Source organism: Ornithorhynchus anatinus, chromosome 8, assembly GCF_004115215.2.
Source record: "Ornithorhynchus anatinus isolate Pmale09 chromosome 8, mOrnAna1.pri.v4, whole genome shotgun sequence".
NCBI lineage: Eukaryota > Metazoa > Chordata > Mammalia > Monotremata > Ornithorhynchidae > Ornithorhynchus > Ornithorhynchus anatinus.
This window is the reverse complement of record NC_041735.1, coordinates 53,540,550-53,564,476: the sequence shown is the minus strand read 5'-3', so window position 1 is coordinate 53,564,476 and position 23,927 is coordinate 53,540,550. Positions and strand designations below refer to the sequence as shown.

At 42.2% G+C, this 23,927-nt stretch overlaps 1 protein-coding gene across 4 annotated transcripts in view; it reads right to left on the bottom strand.

Moving 5' to 3' along the window:
• Nucleotides 1-21,262: 21,262 nt before the first annotated feature.
• CPVL (carboxypeptidase vitellogenic like) overlaps nt 21,263-23,927 on the bottom strand; it is a 110,712-nt gene continuing 108,047 nt past the window's right edge. For all 4 annotated transcript variants that reach the window (XM_001511591.5, XM_003430681.3, XM_029070231.2 and 1 more), the window contains one exon: nt 21,263-21,512. In XM_001511591.5, coding sequence (XP_001511641.2) covers nt 21,411-21,512 — 102 coding nt within the window. In that variant the 3' untranslated portion in view covers nt 21,263-21,410. The remainder of the gene's footprint in view (nt 21,513-23,927) is intronic.

The following is a 23,927-nucleotide window of genomic DNA, read 5'->3' as shown; positions in this document are numbered from 1 at the left end:
AACTCTCAATAAATAATATCAATTGATTGAATTGTACTTATTTTTAGGCATACCTAGCTTCTCTGCCTGTACAGTTGAAAATGTGAGATTAAAAATCAGTCCTATTTGAGTTCCTTCTATTTGCAGAGAATTACTAAGCATAATTAAAGACATGGTCCCTGCTCTCAATAATCTCAAAGTCTAATGAGGGAGACAGGAGAACACAGATTATGTCAAACCAGATACATGTATGTTAGTGGTGAGCATAGAAGTACGTACATATAGAGAAGCAGTGTGGCTCAGTGGAAAGAGTCTCGGCTTGGGAGTCATAGGTCATGGGTTTGAATTCCGGATCCACCGCTTGTCAGCTATGTGACTGTGGGCAAGTCACTTAACTTCTCTGTGCCTCAGTTACCTCATCTGCAAAATGGGAATTAAGACTGTGAACCTCGTGTGGGACAACCTGATTACCCTGTATCTACCCCAGTGGTCTGCACATAGTAAGCGCTTAACAAATACCAACATTATTATTATTATTATTACAAAATTGTAAACTGCTTGAGGGCAGGGATCATGTTTACCAACTAAGTGCTCACTAAATACCATGATAACTGAAAAGGGTAATTGAAATATAGATAAATTCAAGGATAGGACTGTAAACTCATGGTGGTCAGGAAACATGTCTACCAACTCTTATTCTACTGTACTCTCCCAAGTGCTTAGTACAGTGCTCTGCACACAGCAAGTGCGAGATAAATACAATTAATGAGGATAATAAGAACAAGTACAACAGTCAAGTGTGGATATGGTAGCTGCAGATTGTTGTGGTCCCAGAGGAGGTTTTTGGGTGTTTTTTTTTAAGTATAAGAGACCCTTAGATTAGGTTTGGACACAGAGGGGGAGGAGCTATCAGAGTGAGTGCTTGAAGATGGTAGTGAGGGAGAAAGGCTCTGGGATAGGGACTGTGTCTGATCTGATTATATCATATCTATCCCAATGTTTATAACAGTGTTTGGCACATGATAAGTGTTTAACAAATATCACAACTATTTTCTCCTGTTGAGATGGCTGGGAAAGAAGAGAAAATGAAAGTAGGTATTAGAGTGGTAAGGAGGTAAATGGCAGAGGGACTTTGAGAAGTTCCCACTTAATTTAAGCACCCAATCAGCTTGGCCTGTTTTACCTCACCTCACTGATCTTCTACCACAGCCCAGCCCGCACACTCTGCTCGCACTGGCTTACTCACTGTGCCCCACTCTCAACTGTCTCACCACTGACCCCTTTCCCACATCCTCCCCTTAGCCTAGAACTCCCTCCCCCTCCATATACACCAGACCACCACTCTCTCTGCCTTCAAAGCATTATTAAGGTAACATCTTCTCCAAAAGGCCTTCCCCTTTTAAGCTGTCTTTTCCCCAGCTTGCTCTCCCTTTTGTGTCATCTATGGACTTGGACCTGTGACCTTTGGACATTTGTGATTCACCCCACCCCAAACCCACAGAAATGTACATATCTTTAAATTTATATATGATAAATACTTATTCATATTAATATCTGTCTCTCCCTCTAGTCTGGGAGTTCATTATGGGCAGGGAATGTGTCTGCTAATTCTGTCGTATTGTATTCTTCAAAGCACTTAGTAGTACAGTGCTCTGCACACAGTAAATGCTTAAATGCCATTGATTGATGATTTCCATTTCCAAACAGTAAAGTTTCCTAGGTCTTCAAGTGTTAAAAAGTGAAGTAGTAGGAAGACTACAGGTCTCAGGTGGGAGGTAAAAGTTTGCAGTAGTTCACAGAGATCATAGGCATAACCATTTCAGGAAGAAGAAGGGCTGTTGGACAGAGGAAAGGGAGGCGTTGCAACAGGTGATATTAGTAGTGTTAGCATTTATTAAGCATTTGTTGTGTGAAGAGCACTGTACTAAGCTCTGAAGAGAATACACATGTGGGAATTAGACATGGTCTGTGTCCTTTCGGGGGGAAGCGGGGGGTTCTGACAATCTAATCAGATGATGGTGAATTTGAAGTGGCAGAAGTTGGCTTGGTGTCTAGATTCTGCCAGCCTCACTTGGCTGCATGAGTAGAGGAGCAGAGGAAGTGCATTCTGGGACTGATCCGGAGCTGGAGATGGGCGGTGTGAGAGTCACGGGGGCAAAGAGCCACAAAGGAGTTGAATCAGTCGAGTGGATCACATTTTATTCTAACGAGCCAGAGCCTTTCTAGATTCTGCTTTCAATTCCTAGGCTGAGGCCTCTCAGGAAAAGTTGAAATTTTTTCCTGGTTTCTAGACTATAAGCTTGTTGTGCGCAGGGTTTGTGTCTACCAACTTTGTGGCTTTGTACTCTCCGAAGTGCTTAGCACTGTGCTCTACACATAATAAATGCTCAGAAAATGCTACTAATTGATTTTTATAAAAATTGGTATACGTGGTTCCCAAACTTGTTTTTAAGGAACTGAAGTAACTGGATGGGTTGTAATACTAACTCACAACCATACGTGTTATGTATGGAAGACAATAATATAGTCTAGGAGAATTATGAATAATGATGATTTAATTTTACTGTTGCCCAGAGGACAAAACAATAAATATATGCATTCTAATAAAAATTATATATATATATATATTTAAAATGTTTTAAAATAGTATTACTTGCAACTTCATACAATTATATATACTTTTCAATCCATTAGATTGTAATCTCTTAGAGGCTAGGACCAATGTATTTTTTTATGATCTTTATTAAGCACTTACTATGTGCCAGGCACTATTCTAAGCACTAGGGTAGGTACAAGCTAATCAGGTTGGACCTAATCCATGTCCCACATGGTGCTCATAGTCTTCATCCCCATTTTACAGATGAAGTAACTGAGGCACAGAGAAGTGAAGTGACTTGGCCAAAGTCACCCAGCAAGCAAGTGGCAGAGCTGGGATTAGAACCCAGGTCCTTCTGATTCCCAGGCCCCTGCTGTATTCACTAGGCCTTCTGTTATACTATCCTAAGTGCTTAGTACAGTGCTCTGCATACAGTAGGTGCTGTAAGGACTCTTGACTGATTTGACTGTTTGAATGTAATTGACACAAGAGAAGCAGCATTTCCTAGTGCAAAGAGTACAGACCTGTCAGTCACTTATACTTATTGAGCACTTACTGTGTGCAGAGCTCTGGGAGAGTACACTACAACAATAAACAGACACATTCCCTGCCCACATGCGTTCACCGTCTAGAGGGCCTGTGATTCAGAGGAACTGGGTCCTAAATTCTGGCTTCGCCACATGTCTGCTGTGTGACCCTGGGCAAGTCACTTAACTTCTCTATGCCACAGTTACCTCATATGTAAAATGGGGATTAAAAGACCCACATGGGATGGGGACTGTGTCCAACCTCATTAACATGCATCTACCACAGCACTTAGTAAAGTGCCTGGCACATAGAAAGCACTTAACAAATACCTTTTTTTTAAAGCTTAAGCTTGGAATCTCTTTTTTTTCTGAGATTCCATTAATGGAATCTCAGATGATTGATTTTCGTATTTGAACATCCACAATGGACTTGGCACTACTTATAATATTAAACACAGTCCTGGTCTCTAGGAACTGTAAATCTAATAAACCTTTGAGATCTGACCACATTCAGTTGTGCGCAGTTCTTTTCTTTCGACATCTGTGATCAGGCTCTAGAGGAGCTTATTTCATTTGTGGTATTCAGACTCTTTACAGGTATTAGCAGAATGTAGGTTTACAATTTACTGAGTCTCTACAAGTAATGTCCAAGCACTATTCCATCCATTCCAAGGACATGGGGATCTTGCATTTGGGGAAAAATTCAGTCCGAATGCTGTGTATTCCAAAGAAGCTACCGATGCTAGAAATTTTGATTGTTTGAATAAGTGTCTCACCCCCAGTAGTAGTATTGCTGAATATTAATTTGCCTAATGTTCAGCTACCCCACCTAAAATAAGTTACCAGTAACAGCTTTCAAAGTTCACAGTCCCATTGTGCAGCCTACACTGTGAGCTTGTTGTGGGCAGGGAACGTGTCTACCAACTTTTACTCTTACTCTCCCAAGCACTTAGTACAGTGTTCTGCCACAGTAAGCACCCAATAAATTATGATGATGATGACTAGAAAATTTCCAGTTATTGAAGCAGCATTCCCAGGTTCTCTTCATGTAATTCAAGAATGGGGAGGGTGGGGAGTAGAGGGAGAAAAAGGAGGGGACGATAGGGTGTGGACTGTTTAGAAGCTTATTCAGTTCCATTCATGTAACATCACTTCAGCCTGGTTTTATGCCAGTTCTCTGTATTTGTACAGCAGAAATACAAAGCACTTTTGTACATAAAAACTTACCTTGTTGGTCACCTTTTCTTATTATTTGATGTTGTGGATGGTACATGGGAGGTCGTGGGGAATCTGCTCAAGAATGCTGAATGTGTCTTCTGTAGTAGGTCCAGGTCTCTCAACCATATGGAAGTTTGGACATCACAGAAACAGATTAAGTATAATTGCATGGAGTCCAAGGTTTTTAAATTAATTTCTTCCCTAAGAATCTCAGCAGTCCATAACTGTGGACAAATCCCATCCAATATAAACTTCTTTAAATATATTTTCATTTCCCACTAAATTGTAGCTCTAAATAAGGTTGCCAGGGTGAGTTTAACTTTCTATTCCTAAATCCAAGAAAAGGATGCACCTCTTCTGTATCCTGCACTCAAGACAATTAATGTTAATAGTCATGTCATCTTCAAATAAAAAGGATAAAGATATGCATGCAAATATTTCAAGAAAGAAAAAAAACCCTGATATTTCACTACATCTATTGCTAATGATTTTTTTTAACTAGACTTTTCTAGATACTTTTATTTTAGACTTTGCTAGAGGTGGGGTGTTCTGAGAGAGATGTCGATGGCATCATTCTGGGTCAGAGACGACTCAATGGCACAAGACAAGTTCCACTAGACTGTAAACTCTTTGTGGGCAGGGACTGTGTCTGTGATATTGTTGTGTTGTACTCTCCCAAACGCTTAGTACAGTGCTCTGCACACAGTAAGAGCTCAATAAATGCGATTGATTGATTCATCTAGAACCTTGCCTGCTTTAGCCTTTTCAAGCCCTTCTCATCAAATTCATATTTTAACAAGTAAAGATAATTTTAAATTTCTAAGTGGGCATTCACACTTGAAGTACAACTAGTTTTATTCACTCTGTTCAGCCATGTCTCCTGGCACGCATTAATCCTGGAAAGTTGCCCAGACTAGCACAATCCTCTTATCCTCTAGGGACACTCTTAGTCAGCACCTCAGGCATATGATATACTGCTTTCCAATATATAATCAGAGATGAAGGCTTCCGTCAGTTTTGGATAGTGCCTTTCCTGTAGGACTCCAGTTCTCACATTTTAACCATCTTCACTTGCCAGCATTTCTGTTATCTTCTCAGTCCATGGTGGTCAGATGGCCTAGGTTTGCTATTCAAATGTGTTCTCTGCTTGAATTTCCCTGGGAAGAAGTAGTTCTTGTTTATCGTTGCCATGCCAACTCCCAAGCAAAGTTTTTTGGGGCAGGATTTTCCTTGGATCACATGCTCTTCACAGCAATTGGGGCATGAGTAAAATTCTCAAGCACAGACAAGCCCTCTGAACCAAGAGGGAAGGATTTAAGAACTAAATTCCCAACATGAATATATCCATTCATTCAGTCTTTATTGAGCACTTACTGTGCGTAGAGCACTGTACTAAGCGCTTGGGAAAGTACAATACAACTATAAAGTGGTGACATTCCCTGCCCACAACATGCTTACAGTCTTGAGGGGGACAGATAGACATGAATCCAAATAAATAAAATTACAGAAGTGTAGATAAGTGCTGAGGGGCAGAGAGGAAGAACAAATGGAGTAAGTCAGGGCTATGCAGAAGGGAGTAGGAGATGGAGAAAAGTGGAGCTTACTCTAGGAAGGCCCCTTGGAGGAGATGCACCTTAAATAAGGCTTTGAAGAGGAGTGGGGGAGTAATTGTCTGTTGGATTTGAGGATGGAGGGTGTTCAAAGCCAGAGGCAGGATGTGGGCTAGGGATCGGCAGCGAGACAGGCAAGATTAAGGTACAGTGAGATTAACACTAGAGGACTGAAGTGTGTGGACTGAGTTATAGAAGGTGAGAGGCAAGGTGAGGTAGGAGGGGGCAAAGAGATGGACTGCTTCAAAGCCAATGGAGAGAAGTTTTTGTTTGATAAGGAGGTGGATAATAATAATAATAATAATGGTATTTGTTAAGCGCTTACTATGTGCTAAGCACTAAGGTAGATAGAAGATAATCAGGTTGTCCCACGTGGGGCTCCCAATCTTAATCCCCATTTTACAGATGAGGTCACTGAGGCCCAGAGAAGTTAAGTAGCTTGCCCAAGGTCACACAGCAGACAAGTGGCAGAGCCAGGATTAGAACCCACATCCTCTGACTCCCAAACCTGTACTCTTTCCACTAAGCCATGCTGTTTCTCTGGGCAACCACTGGAGTTTTTTGAGGAAGGGGGTGACATGTCTTGAACATTTTTTAGCAAAATAATCCGGGCAGCAGAGTGAAGTATGAACTGGAGTGGGAGAGACAGGAGACAGGGAGGTCTGCAAAGGAAACTGATGCTGTAATCCAGGCAGGATAGGATGAGTGATTGTATTAATTTGGCAGCAGTTTGTACGGAGAGGAAAGGGCGGATTTTAGTTTTGTTCCATGAGAATCCCACTCTTGTCATCTTCAGTCTAATCCTCCTAAAGTGCAGTTACTTGACATCCAGTGTCATACCATGGAAAAGCTAATTAAGGCACAAAAAAAGGCTAATTAAGGCCGGATTTTCTTTCTCTCCTGCTTTTCTTGGGCAAAATTAGAAACTATGCTTCTAATGAATCGATAAAAACTGGTAAGTAGCCAATAAACAAGTTCATTCAACTCTCAGAAGCTTAGAGGTCATTAAAATCAAATCACCCATATATTTTGTGTTGAATCATTCAAGATGTATTTAATTTCCAAATTCTCAGATTTCATGAAAGTACAGGAAATGAAAAAAATTGAACTCTCTCTTTTTATGTTCTATTCACAGGTAACAATTATTCCTGGTTACATGTAATGTCTTTAACAAAATTCTACACTTCATACATTCAGTAATTGAAACAATAGGCCTCCAAGATAAACAGACTTTTGATTACTTTGAATGTCACTTCCAGTGGCTATGTCTATGGATGAGTCCAATAACGGAAACCTAGATCACATTTTAAGGAAATTGGTTTAAACCAGAACCAGAGGGAAACATGGAAATTTCATCTCTGAATTTTTCTGTGGCTCTTTGGAGATTTCTTTAATGTACGACACAGACAAATACCCGGGAATTGTGAAATGGAAGCAGGGAAACTTAGAAGCCTCATAAATAGATCAGACACAGTCATAAATTTATGATTCAGAGTATACCGGTTTCCTACACTCTATCGCAAAGCAGGATCATTAGGGAAGTACCCCTCTTTTCCATAAAAAGACTTGGTTACCATTCTTTCACTTGGGTTTAGCTTTGCTCACAAAAGCCAAGTCTGTTTGAATTTTCTTTACCCATCTATTTCAGAATAGGCTCTTCTCATTAGAAAGGAGCTAAAAGCCGGCTCATACTCCAAGTTGGTAAATTCATTACAAATACAGAGAAAATGACTTCTAAGAAGCTGTTAAATAGCTTGTGAAGAGTTGAGCTGGTTTGGTGAAATCCACTTCCTTTTCACTGTGAAAAGACAAGGTGGACTTGATCATTTTCTTGGGTTTCTGAATTTTGGTTCAAATGGCTGAGCATGATTAAGAGTCAGGAAATTGTGAGTTTGAGCATGCTACATGGCCCTGGGGCTTTCTGCTAATCTGTGTCATTGCAGAATCTTCCCACCAGAATTAAGTCTAGCAGAGGCCAAACCTAGGTTAGGTATATTGCTATTTCTAAGGTGTATGCCTTGGACAAAGATAGGGTGCCTGGGGAGTTTTGTCTAGAATCATTTTATCAATGCTGAAATTAATGAAGTTTTTTTTCCTGGAACCTCTGTGACATCAACATGCTTCTCCGAGAGGGAGGGTAAAAAGGAGGAAGAACAGAAGGGAAGGAGCAAGGAAGCAGGCTTCCTTTGCCTTTTGCCCTGGAAACCAGACTCAGGGTTGGTGGCAGCATTGAGTAGAAGCTGAGGGCCACGCTGGTGGGACCGGGCCAGGCTGGTGGGACTGGGCCATGCTGGGAAAATGCCAAGTGGCATTGCCTCTGCCGGCGCTCCGGCATTGTGAGTGTGCGGAAAAGCACAGGGGTGGAGAGCAGGGAAGTGGGCAAAGTTCTGTACCTAGCCCATTGTTTCCCCTGTCCCTCAGACCTTCACCCAGAACCTGGTTTCCAGGTCCACCTGCTGGTGACCAAGCCCAGTGCCAAAGCCCTTCTCTGAGCTTGGGGATGCCACTCCCTGCTCACTGAACGGGCCTATGTCATGCCCCCCACCAATCAATTTACATAACTAGAATGGCATTTCCAGTACTTTTTGTGTGTGTCCCACGGTGGAGTTCTAGCCAGTTCCACCTTAGCTCCCAAGCTGCATTCTGTGGCATGAGGGAATGTAACCTCAGGCTCAGGAAAAGCCCTGCTTGCCTGGACAAAAACTTGGGTCCAAGTCTGAACTGAGCACCATTCATTCATTCATATTTATTGAGCGCTTAAAATAAATTAGGGCTCTGTACAGGAACATCAGGAATATGATTCTGTCTAGACTCTTGTGGGTGGAGGGAACATGATTCATCTTTCAGTTGTACCTTCCCAAGTGCTTACTGTAGTGCGGTGTGCATAGTGAGTGTTCAATAAATGCCAGTACTGTAGTACTACTCAGAATCTTGGGATCCAGTCCGAGCTGAACTGCACGAGTTAAAACAGCTTCTGGATCTGGCCTCAGCCTCAGCTGGCCCTGCTAAGCCAAGTGAAGACTGAATATGGCTCTACTGCATTGTCATACAGAGATTCTCTATCTCTGCAGCTCTCTTCCCCCAAAACCTTTAGATTCCTTTCCATTTATCTGTTTTTTTAAGGAATATAGGCATTACGGAGAGAGAACAGGTGTCCTCATAATGGGATTTCAGGTGTCTATATTTGGGTCCCAGGGAACCTCTTTCATATCAGGAAAATTATGAACAGGTGAGGATTTAGATGCTTAGCATCCTAATTTATGATCAGCAGAGAAGGAAAAAGGTCTTGATGTCAGAATTTCATTGCTCCTTCTTGCCAGTTATTGGGTTACACCTGAAAATTCTTGGCAATATCAGTTAAGGTGAGTTAAAAGCAATAAAATACTGACATACAGAAGCAAGAATTAAGAAGGCCTATAAAAAATATCTCCCACAACTCCATCACTTACTTGCAGAAACGTCCCCTTTTGAGACTAATCATGTGACCACAGGACCACTGTGACCTACCGCAAAGTATGTTATAGCAGAGTCCCATCAAGGTTCAGAAATTCTTATTCAGAAAGAGGCAGAATTAAGAAAATGGGCACATTCTCCATCTCCTTCCATTAACATCTGAGTCTTCATTTGGAAAGGGCAAATTTTATTAATGGATTTCTAAACCAGTGTCATTCACTAAATATTTCAGGGTGCACATGAAACAACACAACATTAAAGTATATCACATTAAAGACTTCTGAAGTATGCATTTTTTTATCTGCAGCACAGCAGGTCTGATGGTTTTCCTGCTGGAACTATCACAGAATTGAATAACAATTTGCCATGGTCATTAAAGGCTCATTACTGGGAGTACACATTACCAGAGAGAGATCATTTTTTCTGGAGCTGTTCAAGTAGCATAAATGGTTCTGGGAAAAGATATTAGCATTTGATATATGTATATAGAACATACAACCAGACCCTCTGTATCAAAGCACGAGATAGAACCACAAGATAGAATTAAATATTAGTGCCAGTCAATCAGTGGTGTGCCAGCCTGGTACAGCTCAGTCTCCAAAGTTCCATAGATATGTCCCATTAGGAGGTAAGGTGGAGGAACTAATGAATCTTTTCTGTCTTGTGAGTTATAACATCATCTTGAAATCCAAATTTTTGGTAAGATGACTGAAATCCTAGCGCTAGAATCACCTACGTTGTTCAGGTGAAACAGTGGTGTTTGCCTGTAGCTTTGCCAAATCCAACTACAGCAGTGTGTCCTAGTGGATAGATCCCGGGCCTGGGAGTCAGAAGGACCTGGGTTCTAATTCTGATTCCTCCACTTGTCTGCTGTGTAACCTTGGGCGAGTCACTTCATTTCTCTATACCTCAGTTCCCTCATCTGTAAAATGGGGATTAAGACTATGAGTCTCATGTGGGACTGTGTCCAACCTGATTATCTTGTATCTACCCCAGTGCTTACTACAATGTGTGGCACAAAGTAAGTGCTTAACTAATACTATTTCAAAAATATGCATGTATTAACTTTCTCTCTTCCCCAGCCTCATAGGCATTTGTGTCTCCCCTTGCCCAACCCCACATGTGTTTTCACTGACTGGCCCAGCCTGGGTCTCTTAGTTTGGCCCAGCCCAGTCCACCTAAGGAGACCTTCCTCAAGTTTGCCTCTGCTCTTAAAATTAATATTTTGCTTCTTTGGGTGTATGTACATATATCCATAGCTTCCCTTTAACGTATATACTGACTGAGCCAGATTTTACTGCCTTTCTTTTTAGAATGGATGAGGACTGGACAATTTCCAGCCTAGCAGATTGTTTTATAGTTGCTTTAAGAAAGAAACCACTCTCCCCTTTCCACCCCCTATTGTAAGCCATCCTCCCCAGACATCTTTTCTGTTTGAGTGGTTTGGAAAGGTTTAGATTGTACTGGCTACAGCCAGGCTCCCGCCATCCTTTCCAAACGAATCCATCCTGGAGAGGCACCTGGACTCCATCTACATCTGTCTTTAATCGTCTTCTTAGCAGACCCAGTTGTTAAAATATTTCCCATTCATTTTGTTCTGCACTAATTTACTTTCCATTTCGAGTAGATGCTTAAGCTAAGGATTGTCAATGCCTGGTAAAAAAAAATCAAAAAATTTTTACACCCATAAGAATGTTCATCAGTCTAGAAAATTTGCACTGGCACCATCCATGTGAGGGACAGGGCCCATGTCTAAGTCCCAGCTATGTATTCTCTTCCAGGTCTCATTATGAAGTCTTCACACAGCCCTTAGTAAATACTATTACTGGGGCAGGGCCAGAGCTTGCTCTTCCCTCCTTCCGACCCTCTTATTATAGACTCTGAGGGAACACATAAGTCTGTCAGCAGAAACACATTCCCAATTTCCCCTCAGGTCCCCAAGCGATAGAACCCAGAGGAAAGGAAGAGTATGTTTCATCTTTTTTGTAACATTTCTGATAGGTCTTGAACATAAGCTCATTTTCCTAGGGCTATCATGTGAAAGGAGACATCATCTCATTCCTATCATGTTCTCCCTGAAAGATGAGGAGTAGCAGGGTCTAGTGGAAATCACACTGACCTGGGAATCTGAGTACGTGGGTTCGAATCCTGGATCTGCCATTTGTCTACTGTGTAACCTTGGGCAAACCACTTAACTTTTCTGTGCCTCAGTTTGCTCATCTGTTAACTGGGGCTTCAGTACCTGTTTTTCCTCCTTGGACTATGAGCCCTATGTGGGACAGATACTGTACTTGACCTGATTACTCCTTTGTGAACAACTCCCAAGTCTACCTCTCTTCTCTCCAGTTTCACATTTCATCTTGCCTTCAGGACATCTCTACTAATACATCCCACTGCCACTGCAAACTTAACATATCTAAAACAGAACTCCTCATCTGCCCTTCCAAACCCTGTCCCCCGACCCAGGCGCTTCCACAACCATAGACAACATCACCATTCTTCCTGTTTCATAATTCTGTGACCATTGTCCTCAATTAATTTATCTCATTCAACATGCATATTCAGTCTGTCACCAAATCATGTCAGTTCTACCCTCTCAACATCTCTGGAATCTGCCCTTTCCTCTCCACCCAAACTGCTACCATGCTAATAAAAGCTCTTATTCCCTGCCTTGACTACTACATCAACCTCCTGGCTGACCTCCCAGCCTCCTGTCTCTCCCTTCTCCAGTCCATAAACCACTATGCTGCCCAGATTGTTTTTTTCTAAAAAACTGCCCAGTCCACATCCCTACCAATGTATGAAGCCCTCAATCAACTCTCTCCCTCCTACCTTATCTCATTGAGCTACTGCATCGCAATCTTACATACTTTGTTCCTTCTGACACCTACCTTCTCATTTTACCTCAGTCTTATCTTTCTTGCCATCGACCCCTTTGCCTACGTTCTCCCTCTGGCTTCAAACTTTCTCCCCCTTCACATCTGACACACCTCCACCCTCCCCATCTTCAAAGTCCTATTAAAATTTCATCTCCAAGAGACTTCCCCTGACTAAGCCCTCACTTTCCTGTCAAATCCTTTCCTTCTGCTTCGCCTATGCACTCTGTCTGCTCCTTTTAAGCACTTTGATGTTCACCCATCCCCCAGCTCCACAACACTTATGTGTACATCCAGCTGTAATTTAGTTTAATGTCTGTCTCCCCTTCTAATTAGTAAGGTCCTGGTGGGCTGGGATCCTCTATGTCTACTCTTTTGTATTGCACTTACCCTGGCACTTAGTACAGTGCTTTGCACCCAATAAGTGCTCAATAAATACTATTGATTGATTATCTTGTATCTACCCCAGCACTCAGTACAATTCATTAATTCATTAAATAGTATTTATTAAGCACTTACTGTGTGCAGAGCACTGTACTAAGTGCTTGGAAAATACAATTTGGCAACAGAGACAATCCCTACCCAACAATGGGCTCACACAATGCTTGGCACATCTTAGTACAATGCTTGGCACATAATACTAAATGTAGCAATTATTATTACTAGCTGAGTGGCAAAAGGTGCTAAAGATGGAGGAACCGAGGTGGCAAACATATCCACATCCCTATGAGGAAAGCAACTAACTAAGGCCAGTCAGCAGGGCTCAGTTAACTACTGAACTAACCAGGTTGCCATCTAAGGTCTACAACAACATGCCAGGCTAACAGTCCTCTCGTAAAGAGGCAGCATAACCTAGTGGAAAGACTGCAGGACTTGGAAGCACAAGACTTGGGTTCTAGGTTCACCTCAGCCTCTGGCCTGCTGTGTGACCTGGGGCAAATCACTTAACCTCTCTGGGCCTCAGTTTCCTCATCTGTAAAATGGGGATAAGATAGTTTGTGAACCCCATGTTGAGGGACTTAGTAAGTGCTTAATAAATGCTGTAATTATTTTAGCCTTAATCCGATCATGACAATTTCCCCAGGATTTCTGGTTCTTAACCAAGTTATGCAGTAATTCCTCAAATTTTCAACTGGTTTTCTAGAGCCTTTTTTAACAGCTTTGTTGAGCTGGGAAAAAAGGCATCCATACCAAAGGTTCCAAACTGAAGCATGGAATAGTGGGAACTGTGATTTTATTTGATGTTTTTCTGGGGTTACAGCAGTGATTTCTCTGGATAACTTCAACACAGTATTCCCCATTCCCACTATGGTGTACCTTGCTTATAAAAATAATGGGTCAAATTTTTTACCCTCTTGGATTCTCTGTAGAAATAAATCAGCTGTTTTTGTAACTAAGTTAACAGGCTATCTCTGCTGTTGTTCTCTCCCCTTGGCAGGAGAAAACAATTCCCTACCACATCCCAAAAAACCCTGTGTGTCAAAGACCGTCCAGTCGATCTGCACTCAGGAGAGGAGTGGAGAGGGACACCAGCATTTCTTTCCCTGTACATCATGAGATCTTTCTTCTCATACCTTTTGGGTATAAGCTTTTTTTGGGCAGGGAGAGTGTTTACCAGCTCTACTGTATTGCACCTTGCCAAGCACCTAGTACAGTGCTTGGTCCACAGTAAGCACTCAGTCAGTACTATTAATTGGTTGATTTGTGCCCCTAATCAGAGTTCCTACCTTGAAATCATGGACTGGCTTTTAGTTCTTCCTTCCACCTAGACTTGAGTTGCCTTCTGTATTCAGAAGGTGGAACAGGCCTCAGGCAGTCCGGCACCCATGGGGCGACTCTTCCAGAAACTCAATCTCCATGACTGTTATCTGGAAAAAGAAATACTGGGCGCCTTCAAGGACCTCCTGCTACAACGAAATGTGAGACTGGCATTAAGGAAAATCTGCTGGGGGCCATATTGTACTCTTTCAAGCACTTAGTACAGTGCTCTGCACACAGTAAGTGCTCAATAAATATGACTGAATGAATGAATGCATGAATGAATGAGAACAGGAGTGGGGTGGGCGGAGGGGCCCAAGCAGCCCCAACTTCATTTGTTGAGTTCCAGTCTTACTATCTACTTCTTCTGCTGATAACAAAGGACAATTCACAATGAGAGTTCTTGGCTGGAGAGTTTTCAAGCCACATGACATCGATTTCCTCCACTTGGCAGATCCCATCTGTAAACACTGGATCAGAGAATTCATTTTAGTTTTGAGATCCGAATTACAAAATGTCTCCCTCACTCCCACCCCTATCCTCTCCCCAATAAGAAATCCCACCAGTGAGTCACAAAATCACAGCATGTTCTGGCTTGTATTCCAAACTTTGCAGTTGTCCATTACTTCTCTTCCCCCTCTCTAATTAATTGAAGTCGGGGAAACAGGACTGAGAGGAGATTGAAAATCCTGCCCTGTGCAATTCCCCACCAGCACTTAGTACAGTGCCTGGCACTAAGTGCTAAATAAATACCATCATTTTTTAGATTGTGAATCCCCCAGTGGAAAGGAACTATGTCTAATTTCCACCTGTGTGTTCTTTCCCAGTGCTTCGTACTGTGCTGTGCACCCATAAAATGCTTAATAAATACTATGACTACTATTACTACATTGGAGAGGCTAATAACAAAAGAACTGCCCTAAGACAAAGGTCACCTAGGATTTTCCTGTCATACAGGATGTCCTGTCACTCCAGGATTTTTTCTGTACGATCTCATAGTTAGCTTCTTTTCATTTTTGCTAAAATAAACCTCTAAAACTGTGCCTTTAGTGAGTCATGCTCCACTGAGGGTGGCTGGGGAGCAGTTCTAAAATAATCTCTTTAATGCATTTCTTTGCTCTCAGAAGAGAAAAGAAGGATGGTAAATGACTGCCATTTACACAGCTGAGGACATGAGTGATAGATTTTGATGCCGACCTACTGGTCTGCTTTTAGTGTGATTTTATTCATTAGCAGCGATTTCATCCAACACACAGGCCATGTTCACATGGTATTTAGCTAGCTGACTGAATTTCCTATTTGTATGGCCCAAAGGAAACAGATGTGGAGCAAAAATAGAGTTTCTTCTGAGATGTTTTCTTGGCAACTTCAGATGCTGAAAAAGAGTGCTTCCTGGAGTGGAAGGAAGAGTCTTTGGGAGGAGGCAGGACATAGGTGGAGCTTTATCGGTTTAGCACAAAAAAAGAGTCTGAAAAAAATCAGGGTGCCATGGTTTCCTTTAAGACTACTCCCTCAAGTGCCATAGACTTCCTTCCTGGTCCTGATATTCTGGCCGTTGTCCTGGCAGCCTTTAGTCTCTGTGATAAATTTCTCCATCACTTATTATTTTGTTAATGAAATGTACATCACCTTGATTCTATTTATTTTCTATTGTTTTAATGAGATGTTCATCCCCTTGATTCTATTTATTGCTATTGTTCTTGTCTGTCTGCGCCTCCCCCGATTAGACTGTAAGCCTGTCAAAGGGCAGGGACTGTCTCTGTTACCAATTTGTACATTCCAAGCGGTTAGTACAGTGCTCTGCACATAGTAAGCGCTCAATAAATACTATTGAATGAATGAATGAATGAATAACAATTGTGGTATTTGTTAAGTGCTTACTGTATGCCAGGCACTTCACTAGGCAGTGGGGCTGATACAAGCAGATTGAGTTGGACAGAGTCCCTGTCCCACATGGGGCTCACAGTCTCAATCTCCCTTTTACATATGAGGTATCTTGAGGCACAGAGAAGTGAAGTGACTTACTCAAGGGCACACAGCAGAAAAGGGGTAGAGCCAGATTTAGAATCCATGTCCTAGCTCCTAGGCCTGTGTTCTATCCACTATGCCATGCTGCTTATTCTCAGAAGCACAGGACCAGGAGTGAGAAGCCTTTGATTCTGATTCCAGATCTGCCCCCTACCTATGTAGCCTTGGGAGAGTCACAATTTCTCTGTGCCTTAGTTTCCTTGTCTGTGAACTGGGTATTTGACAACTGTTCCCCCTCCCCATAAAACTGGGAACTCCTTAGGATTGAGTTTTATTATAATTACTGTGTTATTTGTTAAGCACTTACTATGTACCAGACACTGTACTAAATGCCGGGGGTAGCAGGGAGTAGAAGCACAGATTGGACATGGTCCGTGTCCCTCTTCGGACTTACAGTCTTAATTCCCAATTACAGATAAGGTAACTGTGGCACAGGGAAATGACTTGCCCAAGGTCACATGGCACACAGATTATAATGGATCTACCTCACTGCTTAGCATAGCACTTGGTATAACATTTAATAAATATTATTAATAATGATAATAATACACAGTTGGCCCTGATGGAGGTCTGAAAGTAGACCATGGGGGCAGGAACTGCCCCCAAACCAAAGGAGGTTTTGGTTTCCAGGAAGAAGTTGTGATAGGATCAGGGGTCCCCACTCTAGGGGAAAACCCACCTTCCACTACAAACCTCCTTACTTATGACTTCCATCCCTCAAATATATTGGGCTCAGAACAGTTTACCAAAATGGCTAGCCAGACAAAATTAATTTTGATTGTCAGCAGTACTTTTTTAAAGTCCATATGTCCTCATGAAAAGCTTTGGTATATCAAAGCACAGACCTGTGAGGCCCCTCTCTGACTTGAAATCCTCTAAAGATTAAACAGATGTCTTGGCTTAGATAAGAAGGAATACTAATACTATTACGTGCTCCCACTACCTTAGTATTAGTGCCCTAAAGGGCAGCAGAATCAATCATTCTAATATTCTTTTTTTCAAGATAACAGCAAGATACAGTGTGGCCTAGTGGAAAGAACATGGCCTGGGAGTTTGAGGACCTGGGTTCTAATCCTGTCTCTGCCACGTATCTGCTGTGTGACCTTGGGTAAGTCACTTCACTTCTCTGCACCCAGGTTAGCGCATCTGCAAAATGGGGATTAAGACTTTGAACACCATGTGGGACATGGATTAGCTGATTAGCTTGTATCTACCCCAGTGCTTAGTACAATGCTGGGCACATAGTAAGAGCTTAACAAATACCATTAAAAAAAAAGACACATGATCAGTAAACCCATCCTTCTAAATGGCTATATTTCATCCCCAGATATAAAACCTTCCATGAGAGACTATAATAAACAAATGACTGATCTTTGTAGCTGGATGTGTAGAACAGAGGTTAAGTCCTTGCTGTCAAGGCATGAAGAATGAAGCAATTAGCAGACTTAAAACTACCAGTTTAAATGCTGGGAAGGTTGATACCTTCCCATAATGTATTTTTGGGTTGTCTCCCCTGCTAGACTTTTAGCTCTTTGAGGGCCGGAACTGTGTCTACAAACTCTTTTTGGACTCTCTCAAGTACTTAGTCTAGTGCTCTGCACAAAGTAAGCACTCAATAAACACTACAGATTGATTTTCTGACTCGGTGATGGCTCAAACATCTTTCACAACAAAGGCAAAAAAATCCCCTCATCCATGAGGAGAAATCATGAGAATTCCAAAATTTCTGTTTCAACAAATTGTAGCTTAACTCTCATAAGAGGTCACATTAGCTCAGCTTCAGTTCTTTTTGATTTACTTTGGTGGCACAAGGAGATTCATTAGGGTTTGTTTTATGATTTTGTTTTGAAACCACAAAAATTGTGTGAACTGAAGCGTAAACTCTTATTAGCAATACTTTCAAAGAACAAATAAAGGTTCTATCATTTTCTTGAGGATGTTCACTGTACCACATCGGTGGACTCATTCTTTATTCCTCAAAGAACAACCATCACCAAAATATTACTAAAAGGGATATACAACTTTAAAAGACAATGCTGTGAATAATGGCAAAGATCCATCTAACCTTAAGGTTATAGTAAAAATCATATTTTTGTATGTATGCATAGCTTTTCCTCAACACACACGCAGAGCAAACCTAGAACAAACTGAAATTCAGTCTTCATAAGTCAACTCTATCTCCACCGTCCCTGGCCGAAAGTACCGAAAGAGGGAAAGTGGAGTTTAGATGGTCCTGTTGCTTCTACTCAATGCTCCTCCTTTCTCTTCTGGTTGCCCCAGAGTCACCTAGACCTAAATTCCCGTACCGTATAGGAACCATGCACCATTTATATCCCATCCTATTCAACACATGAAGGGACTTAACTACAGAACAGCACCATACTGCAGATACATGACAAGGCTTTGCTGTAAGCAACACAAACACTAGAGTGAGATTTTTAAAATAACTATTGATGAATTATAATCATGACAATGGATTTTTGTATAAAAATATTCTTCTCTGCCAGAGTTAAGGGAATCAATCATATTTATTGAGCGCTTTCTGTAACACTGTACTAAGTGATTGGAAGAGTACAATTTAACAGAGTTCATAGACATGTTCCCTGTCTACAAAGAGTTTACAATCTAGAGGAGAAAAGACCAAAACTTAAAAAGTAGAAATAATCATTATGGTGCTTATTAAGCTTTTCCTGTGTTCCAAACATGGTGCTATATGCTGGGGTAGAAAGAGATAAACCGATGAGACATATAGTCCCTGTTCTACATTCCACAATCTCAGAGGTGGGAAAGCAGGTATTAATTAACAAATCAATCAATGGAATTTATTGAGTGCTCACTGTGTGCAGAGCACTGGACTAAGTGCTTGGAAGAGTACAATAATAGAGAAGCAGCATGGCCTAGTGGATAGAGAACAGGCCTGGAGGTCAGAAGGATCTGGTTTCTAATTCCAACTCTGCCACTTGTCTGCTGTGTGACCTTTGGCAAGTCACAACTTCTCTGTGCCTCAGTTCCCTCATTTGTAAAATAGGGATTAAGACTGTGAGCCCCTTGTGGATCATAGCCTGTGTCCCACCTGATTACCTTGTATCTATCCAGTGCTTAGTACAGAGCCTGGCACATAGTAAGCATTTAAGAAATACCAAAAAATAACAATAATTCAAGAGTTGGCAGATACAATCCCTGCCGTCAAGAGGCATACAGTCTAGTCAGGGAGACAGACCCTCAAATAGATTCAAATTAATAAATATACAGATATGTATGTAATGTTGGTATTTGTTAAGCGCTTACTATGTGCAGAGCACTGTTCTAAGCGCTGGGCAGATACAGGGTAATCAGGTTGTCCCACATGAGGCTCACAGTTAATCCCCATTTTACAGATGAGGTAACTGAGGCACAGAGAAGTGAAGTGACTTGCCCACAGTCACACAGCTGACAAGTGGCAGAGCTGGGAGTGGAACCCATGACCTCTGTCTCCAAAGCCCACGCTCTTTCCACTGAGCCATGCTGCTGCTGTGGGGCTGGTGTTGGGTGAATAGCAAAGTGCTTAAAGGGTACAGATCTAAGTGCCTAGGCAATGCAGAAGAGAGGGAGAATTGGGTGGAGGATGTTGGTATTTGTTGAGCGCTTACTATGTGCAGAGCACTGTTCTAAGCGCTGGGGTAAACACAGGGGAATCAGGTTGCCCCACGTGGGGCTCACAGTCTTAATCCCCATTTTACAGATGAGGGAACTGAGGCACAGAGAAGTTAAGTGACTTGCCCACAGTCACACAGCTGACAAGTGGCAGAGCTGGGATTCGAACTCATGAGCCCTGACTCCAAAGCCCGTGCTCTTTCCACTGCGCCACGCTGCTTCTCGAGGAGGAAAGGAGCAGATAGGGAGGGCTTCTTGGAGATGTGATTTTTAGTAGGGCTTTGACGATGGAGAGAGTGAGGCCGGTCAGATATGAAGGAGGAAGGAGGTTCAGGCCAGATGAAGGACCTCATGGTGAGACAGATGAGATGGAAGAACAGTGAGTAGTTTGGCATCTTCTCTTAGAAGATGTCAGCTTCATTTTACATGTGAGATTCTGGAGGCTCATAGAAGTTAAGTACCTTGCCCAAGGTTTTACAGCCGGTCAGCAAAGGTGGGATTGGAACCCAGGGATCTTGCCTCCCAGTCTTGTGCTCTTTCCATTAGGCCCACTGAGACCTGCATTTTAAATAATAATCTGGCATTGTTAGAGACTACTTTTTCATCATAAACTAAACCCAAAGGAAGAACAGAAACCTGAATGAAACCAGGCACATAAGATGCTGAAATAGCGTAGAAAATAGTTTTAGCATTGGCACTCACAATATTAATTTAGTTCTCCAGTGAACCAAATCATAACTGAGTAATGCAATAGGGAAATGAGGTGGAAAATGCTAACTCGGTCCCAGCAAAGAGAAAAGAGACTTTGACATAACAGAAGGGAAAGGAAGATCTGCCAAAACACAAGTATAGCAGTCTAACCGGGAAATGACTAACATACATACATGAAAACCTGGGCAGCAAGAATGCCCAGGTATCTGTAAATTCAGTTCCAATTAAACTAAATTGCCATGTTTCCCAATTCCCCAAAGGAACTACAAACCCAAATTGAGAACAACCCAGATGTCCAGCTTGGGTCCTGGCTGGAGGCCTATTTGTGTAGTGGATAGAGCATGGGCCTGGGAGTCAGAAGGTAATAGGTTCTAATCCTGACTCCACCACATGTTTGCTCTGTGACCTTGGGCAAGTGACTATGGACTATGGAATAGTGGATAGAGCACAGGCCTGGGAGCCAGAAGGTCATAGGTTCTAATTCCAGCTCCCCCACTTGTATGCTGTGTAACCTTGGGCAGGTCACTTCACTTCTCTGGGCCTCAGTTACCTCATCTGTAAAATGGGGATTGAGACTGTGAGCCCCACGTGGGACAGGGACTGCCTCCAACCCGATTTGCTTGTATGCACCCCAGCGCTTAGTACAGTGCCTGTCACACAGTAGGTGCTTAACAAAAACCAGTTATTATTCTTTGCCACTTTGAACTTCCTCACAGATCGCTTCCTCTCTTTGGCTCCTCCCAGCATGGCCACAGCTTATTTTCAATACTATCTGTGGCTCTGTGACCAGGAAGGCAGGGAAGGAGTGGGTGAGTCTATTTGCTCCCTGCTCTTTCATAGAAATGGAGGAAAAAAACCCCAAAAGTCATCATCTATTTTTGGAGAAGTACTTTACTGATGAAAAATACCATTTCATTGTGTACTCTATATCATTTACATCACCATATCCTTAACTTAAAAAAAAATTCTACATCACTCATGACATTAAACATGCTTCCATCTTTGGGGTGCCAATCACCAGTTAGGAGCACCATCCTTTATTAAAGATAAATCGGTTCATCATGTCAAAGGTTCTCGCAGGCTGGTCACTGGGTAAGATGTGTCCTCCACCTCGAACTATCACCTTCAGGGTAGAAATAAAAAAAAAAGGAATTAAACTTTAGTGAGGCAAGACACACTTTTGAATAAAAGGCAAGGATTTTAAGCTAGATAACCTCTTTACAGTGGATTTATTAGAGGATGGATTGAAGTGTATTAGCAATACAATCTGCTTTGGTTCCAGTGACTGCCTGCTTTTCACTGGACATGAAAGAAATAAGTCTCTTCCTTGAAACAACGCAATATGATAAGAGGATTGGCTATGAATGTTGACAGTACAGTTTAACTTCTGCAGCATGCACTAAAGACATGCAAGTAAGCTCACTGTGGGCAGGGAATGTATCTACCAACTCTGTTACCCTGTACTCTCCCAAACACTTAGTATGGTGCTCTACACACAGTAGGCACTCAATAAATACAATCAATGGATTGATTGCAAGTGATGCAGTGCCAGACCAAGCAACTCAGATGTGTCTCCTCTCTGGCTCAGGCTGTCACAGGCTAGCATCTACAGTAGTATCAGCAGGACTATTTACTGAATGCCATCTTGGTGTAGTGCTATTGCACTTGAGAGGCACAGAATAAAGAAGTGACATGTTCCCTGACCAAAAGAAGGACCTTACACTCTAATGGAAGAGACAATCCATCAATCAATCAATGGTAACAGTGTGTAGAGCACTGTATTAAGTGTGGGAGAGTACATTAGACAAGTTCGAAGAAGCAGCATGGTCTAGTGGATACAGCAGGAGCCTGAGAGTCAGAAAGACCTGAGTTCTAATCTCAGATCCGCCATTTACTTGTGTGTTTGACCTTGGGAAAGTCACTTGGCTTTCATTCAGCTGTATTTATCGAGTGTTTACTGGGTGCAAAGCACTGTACTGAGCATTTGGGAGAGTACAACGTACAATAAAGACACATTCCCTGCCCACAATGATCTTACAGTCTAGAAGACTTCTCTGTACGTTCATTCCCTATCTGTAAAGTGGGGATTAAGACTGTGAGCCCCATGTGGGACATGGATTGTATCCAACCTGATTACCTTGTATCTATCCCAGTGTTTAGTATGGTGCCTGGCACATAGTAACCGCTTAACAATACCATAAAAAAAAGCAAGTTCTGGGCAAGCACAAATCTGTGTCCCCCTTAGACACAGAGCTCAAGACATGCTGAATGAAAATGGTTAATCCAGGCAATGATTCCAGTCTTTAGGAGCTTGTTCAGGAGGTGCATTCCACCGCCCTGGGCACCCTCCTCCAAACCCCCACCTTTGCTGGGATATGGGGGGCACCTCCATTGCTGCTGCTCATGTTGAAGACTGCACTCCAGAGTTTCATGGGAACTCTACACAGTTCCCCAGTAGAAAAGTAGCCCTAGCATGAGCAGTAGAAGGGTAGCAGCGCCTGCAGCCCTGAGCAAGGAACTCAGTGTCAGCAGGAGTTAATAAATATAATTATGGTATTTGTTAAGCACACTCCATGTTCAGCACTGGGGAAGAATACTGGGGAAGCAGCGTGGCCTAGTGGAAAGAGCATGGGCCTGGGAAACAGAGGACCTGGGTTCTAATCCTAGCTCCATTACCTGTCTGCTGTGTGACCTTGGGCAAGTTGCTTAACTGTAAAATGGGAATAATATCCTCCTCCCTCCTACTTAGACTGTGAGTCCTACATGTCCAATTTAATTATCTGTGTCTACCTCAGTTCTTAGAACGTGCTTGATACATGGTAAGCCCTTAACTAATACCATAAAAAAGCACTGTACTAATCACTGGGGTAGAGGAAAAGGTATTTAAATAGGATCACCCATGGTGATGAGCACGTTGAGATCACGTGTGTGTATCTGTTTCCTTTCTCTCTGTTACCTCTCTTCTGTTTCTGTTGCCTGTTTGTCTTCCACCTAATCTTGGCCCTTGATTTCCAACTAACATTTACTGGCAAAAAAATTGAGTCTAAAAAAACATGTAGATTGTGAGCCCCCTGGGGACTAGGGACTAAGTTTTATTCATCCTTTGTTGTATTCTTCCCCAGTGCTTAGTACAATGCTCTGTACACAGTGGGTGCTCAATAAATACTATAAACTGATTGTAGTCAAGATTAAAGATGAATCCTTGAGACAAGACGTGGAAGTTAAATAGTATAATGGTCAGGGTTTTTCTTTCCCCTTAGCCAGTACAGATGGCAAAACACCAACACAATCCTTTCAGTTAACTAGACTAAAGGATTAAGCAAGCAAACTATACTTGTGTAAGTAACGGTAAACAGCAGCCCCACTCAACTGAAGTGACAATCTTTGGCTGTATATCCAGAGCTAGGAATTACCTTCCTCTTGGAATGATCCATCAATGGTATTTTTTGAATGCTTAGTGGGTGCAGAGCACTGTACTATGCTTGGGCGAGTACAACAGAGTTGGTAGACACATTCCATACCCACAAAGAGCTTACAG